General features: G+C 34.4%; 1 protein-coding gene across 2 annotated transcripts in view; it reads left to right on the plus strand.

The window, feature by feature from the left end:
* Window positions 1-5,000, plus strand: part of LOC136854246 (glutamate receptor ionotropic, kainate 2-like) — a 107,437-nt gene that overhangs the window by 62,761 nt on the left and 39,676 nt on the right. For both annotated transcript variants that reach the window (XM_067130603.1, XM_067130602.1), the window contains 3 exons: window positions 1,929-2,084; window positions 3,384-3,568; window positions 3,864-4,012. In XM_067130603.1, the coding sequence (XP_066986704.1) occupies window positions 1,929-2,084; window positions 3,384-3,568; window positions 3,864-4,012 (490 nt within the window). The remainder of the gene's footprint in view (window positions 1-1,928; window positions 2,085-3,383; window positions 3,569-3,863; window positions 4,013-5,000) is intronic.

A 5,000-nucleotide genomic window follows, 5' to 3' on the forward strand; every position in this document is an offset into this window, starting at 1 on the left:
CTCTCTCTCTCTCTCTCTCTCTCTCTCTCTCGTATTATAGATACCATATTTTAAATCTGAAACAACATATGTATTACTTCATTGCTTTCAGTACACGGTTTCTTCACCACTAAGTTGTCTGCATCTAGAAATTATCATATATAACGCAATATTTATGATTTTTTAAATGAGATTTTATCAATTGGCGTTAACTGAACATTATTAGCAGATGGGCTTCATAAATCAGCATGAGAATATTCATATACCGAATTAGACCAAATATACCATTGATCATTTCACCAAAAAAAATTTATCTTGATATTTCCCAGTCAGAGTGATATAATGGACATTTTCCTTTCACGAATATTTTTCGCTACACTAGTTTTTTTGCTCTTTCCTACAAAACTGCGTAAACCCTTTTTGTTCGAGACCGATATTCTTTTCTTCTGGACTCAAAGTCATAAAACGTATTGGAACATGATTCATGGTGCGTTTATTATGCATGGTCATGACGAGAAAAATATTTGTCATTTCCATACAGAGGCCAGTGGTACGGACGATAAAATGCCTTTATTTAGTAACGGCATAAATAAAAACTGAATAAGAAGTAGGAAAGGGGAAAAAAGTGATTTAGAGTGATCTTGACCCTAAAGTTGGCAGAGAGAACGCACCCGCGTAAACAAACAGCAAGGTTGAGGGCGAGAGGGGAAAAGGGGAACTAGGATGTCCTTATGACCTTCGCCAGAAATAACAACTTTTCTTGTTTATTTATTCATTTGCCTCTTTCTTAACCGGATTACACAGAAAATTTGTGGACCTTTACTAGAATAAAAAAAAAAGTTCGACTTTGCGACTGGCAAAGGGGATTAAATTTCGTGGGAGTCAAGACCAAAACCTTTTTGGTATAGGGACCTTTTGGTCGTTGACTGACTGTCTTTGTGGAGGTTTCAGGCATTTAAACACTTTTATATACATATTTAGCCCAACGTTCCATATCAAGGACTATGGCTATATTTCCCCCGTGTGTTGTGAATCGTCTTTTTATGTACATAAATCTTTGAGTTGTTTTATTAAATTGTTTCTGCATCGTCTCTCTAACAACATTTTGCTGAAGATACTTGAATGTTACTTCATAACAGATGGCATTTGAAATTGAACGAGAACTTACGTCATGCATGCTTGAGAAATGACTAACACCAGTATGATGTTAATACAAAATTTCATGTTTTTTTTTTTTTTTTAGCATTTTCTGAATGTCAACAAATCATTCTAAAAAAAATCTCGAAGATTTTTTTCAGACGTTTGTTTTGGCACCAGTCATGATTTACTGACGACCGTCAAATTGACTTTATTCCTGGGCTCAGATTCCCAACGATAACATTTCTCCTGTAAATATTGCTAACATTACCGACCACCGGCGATGTTTATGCTTTCAAAAAACCAAAGAAAATCGTCAAGACGTTTATCAATATTATCTTTCCTCTCACTGACTGCATTGCCAGTTGCCAACGTTTGCTTTTGTTCTGAAAAACTGAAAATGTTACGTAGGTTTTTTTTCATCATTTGTTTCCTTACTTTCCAGAATAATTCCTGTATAAGTTTTGTATCCTATTTTAACGAATGTACAAGTGGAAGAATTTCACGGTATATATCGACGTACATACGCACGCACACACACACACACACACACACTCACACACATATGTATACATATATGTATGTATATATATATATATATATGCATATATATATATATATATATATATATATATATATATATATATATATATATACTAACGCACATACAAAGTCACAACAAACGTAAAATAATTTACGTATAGACACTAAAGATTAGTACTGAACTATCGTATACTACTCTATTACAGTCGTTAAGCGAAACGAGCTCCTAAACAATAATGTTTCAAACGATCGAAATCCTTTTCCTGCAGGTGGTCTTTTCGACCTTAAGGATGATGGTCAGGAGGCAGCCCTCAGGTACGCCGTCGATTCTGTCAACAGCGACAGCACCCTTCTGGCCCACGCCAGGCTCTCGGCCCAGATCGAAAACATCCCCTACAGCGACTCCTTCAGGGGCTCCAGAAAAGGTGAGTGGGAGGTATTCGGAAAATGACGGAGATGTTGGGAAAACTGAGGTGTGCCTGGAGGTGCAAGATTTTTTATTCTCAGTTTATTTATTTACTTATTTATTTACTTACTTATTTATTCATTTATTTATTGTTAATTCATTAAACTTTACTTTACCTCTTCAATTAATGTTTAATATTCTTCAGTTGTTGTGTACGCAAAGCCATAATTTAATTTCGTTTCATATTTAAAGTTTAATCTTTGATTATCTGAGATTCAAACATGAAAGCAAGTTTACTTCTTTGTTTTCTTAATTGATTTATGGAAAATTGCTTTTATATTCAATAAATGTTTAATATCCTTCAGATTTTGTTGACTTAAAACATTTGCAGCCTGTCGTTTTGTATTGAGCATTTAATCTCTAAATATTTGAGATTCGGGCACGAAAGTCGGTTTATTTTTCATTCCTGTAATTTTACTTGTGTATTCGTTTAACGTTTAATATCCTTCAGTTGGTTTCATATTCAATGTTTAATATTTCATTGGTTGACATTCACAAATAAAAGTTTGAAAAGATATATAGCCCCCACCTTCATCTTCTGCTTCTCTCTTATATTTGCTTCTGCTCAAGCAATTTCATAAAAGCAAAATGATTCCCCACTTACCGTTACAAAAAAAAAAAAAAGCTCTTCCAGTTATTACTTCTCTTTACCCTTTCATTTTTTTATTCCTCGTTTTTGCAACTTCGGAGACGTGGAATTAATGCAATGGTCCTCCAAGCACTGAACTGAGACAATATCATTAGGTAATTCGGGTACCTGGGATTTTGGCCAATCGGGAAATTAAAAAAAAAATAGAAATTGAAATAATGTTGGTTACTTGGCTACTTTCTTCTCTCTCTCTCTCTCTCTCTCTCTCTCTCTCTCTCTCTCTCTCTCTCTCTCTCTCTCTCTCTCTCTCTAAGTTTTGGTGCGAACAACTTTTCAAGGGATAAAATATTTGCTGTTTCCTAAAATAATATCATTGCGTGGAAAGTGTGTATATATATATATATATATATATATATATATATACATACATACATACATACATACATACATACATACATAAGTAGGCATGAAAAAATTAGGTTATTTTAATACAACGAGAGAATGTAAGGCAGGAGAGAAATAACAACACTAATGGAATTTTTCTGCTCAACGCGCACAGCTTATATTCCAGCAATTAAAATATGAACGTCAGCCTCGACAGTAGTGGAGGACGTTTGTATAGAACTCCCCCTTATCCTAATGCCAGGTTTTATTTTGATATATCCACAGTGTGCTCGTTGTTGAAAACCGGAGTAGCTGCCATCCTGGGACCCCAGTCAGGCCAAACTTCGGCCCACGTTCAGTCGATATGTGACGCTTTAGAAATTCCCCATATCGAAAATAGGTGGGACTTCCGGCTGACGAGGGACGCCTATTCTGTCAATCTCTATCCCCATCCGTCTACTTTGGGTCAGGTGAGCTCGGCTGGTTTGGTTCGTTTAGGTAAATTGTCCTCTAGGTGGTTTGAAGCTCTATTTTTGTTATGTTGTTGAACAGAAAGTTACGATATATATATATATATATATATATATATATATATATATATATATATATATATATATATATATATATATATATATATATATATATATATATGTATATATACACGTGTGTGTGTATATATATACACAGATATTAGATCACCGTTCCCTGCTATGGTCTTTGGAAAATAGTATCACGTAGCCATTTTACATATTTACTTCTTCGTAGGCCTACATGGACGTGCTGAAGAGTCTCGGGTGGAAGAAATTCTGCATCATCTACGAGAGCAACAACGGCCTCATCAGAGTCCAAGAACTCCTGAAGGATCACTCCTTCACTATTTCGTTGAGGCAGTTACCTCTCTCGCAGGATTACAGGTAAGCCTTTCAGCTATAATAGCTTTGTGCGCCAAAAAAAAAATCGTTCAGAGCTCTCTCTGTATAATTTTGCCAACTATTTTATTTTTCAATCTGCGTCTTCAGTTACTGAATTTTTTCTCTTCGCGAAATAGTTAAAAGCTGTATGCATTTCATATAAGTTGGCTAACGCTTTTATTTTTCAATCTGCGCCTTCTGCTGCTTTTTTAAATTATTGATTTTTTCTTCTTTATTGCTTCTTCGTGTATAGTGTTTTCGTATCCAAAATCATCTACTTTAAGCATTAGTTTTAGCATGGTAAACTGTTTGGAGGGGGTGTTAGGGAGAAGAAAGTGGAAAAGAGACAGGGATGGTTCAGAGAGAGAGAGAGAGAGAGAGAGAAAGTGAGAGAGTGAAAGAGGGAGTAAGAGGGAGAGGAAGTGAGAGAGAGAATAGAGGGGGTGTTAGGGAGGAGAAAGAGAGAGAGAGAGAGAGAGAGAGAGAGAGAGAGTTTATCGGTTGTCATTCAGTGTTATCCCGGTTGTCATTCAGTTGTCAGCTATATGTATACATATGTCATATATATATATATATATATATATATATATATATATATATATATATATATATATATATATATATATATATATATATATATATATATATATATATATATATACATAAGGCTAGAATTAAATTTTATCTCAGAAAATGAAATATTCCATTTGCCGCTCCCAAATTTTTCTTTAATGATACTTAAACAAGGGCGAGACTGAATGTATCAATAAGCGGTTTATAATGGAAAATTTCCATTTAATTTAATGAAAATAAAAAAAAAATGGATGAAAACTGATAAATGATAGATGCATCCAGTTCAGTCAAAATTAACCTTCTATTTTCCGTCAAGTATTGAAATGGAAAACAGAAAAATGAAGAGTCAGCACAAAACGATTATTAATGGGAGTTTCGAAATCAAAAATCTCTCTCTCTCTCTCTCTCTCTCTCTCTC

The sequence above is a fragment of the Macrobrachium rosenbergii genome, chromosome 28 (genome assembly GCF_040412425.1).
Source record: "Macrobrachium rosenbergii isolate ZJJX-2024 chromosome 28, ASM4041242v1, whole genome shotgun sequence".
Classification (NCBI taxonomy): Eukaryota; Metazoa; Arthropoda; class Malacostraca; order Decapoda; family Palaemonidae; genus Macrobrachium; species Macrobrachium rosenbergii.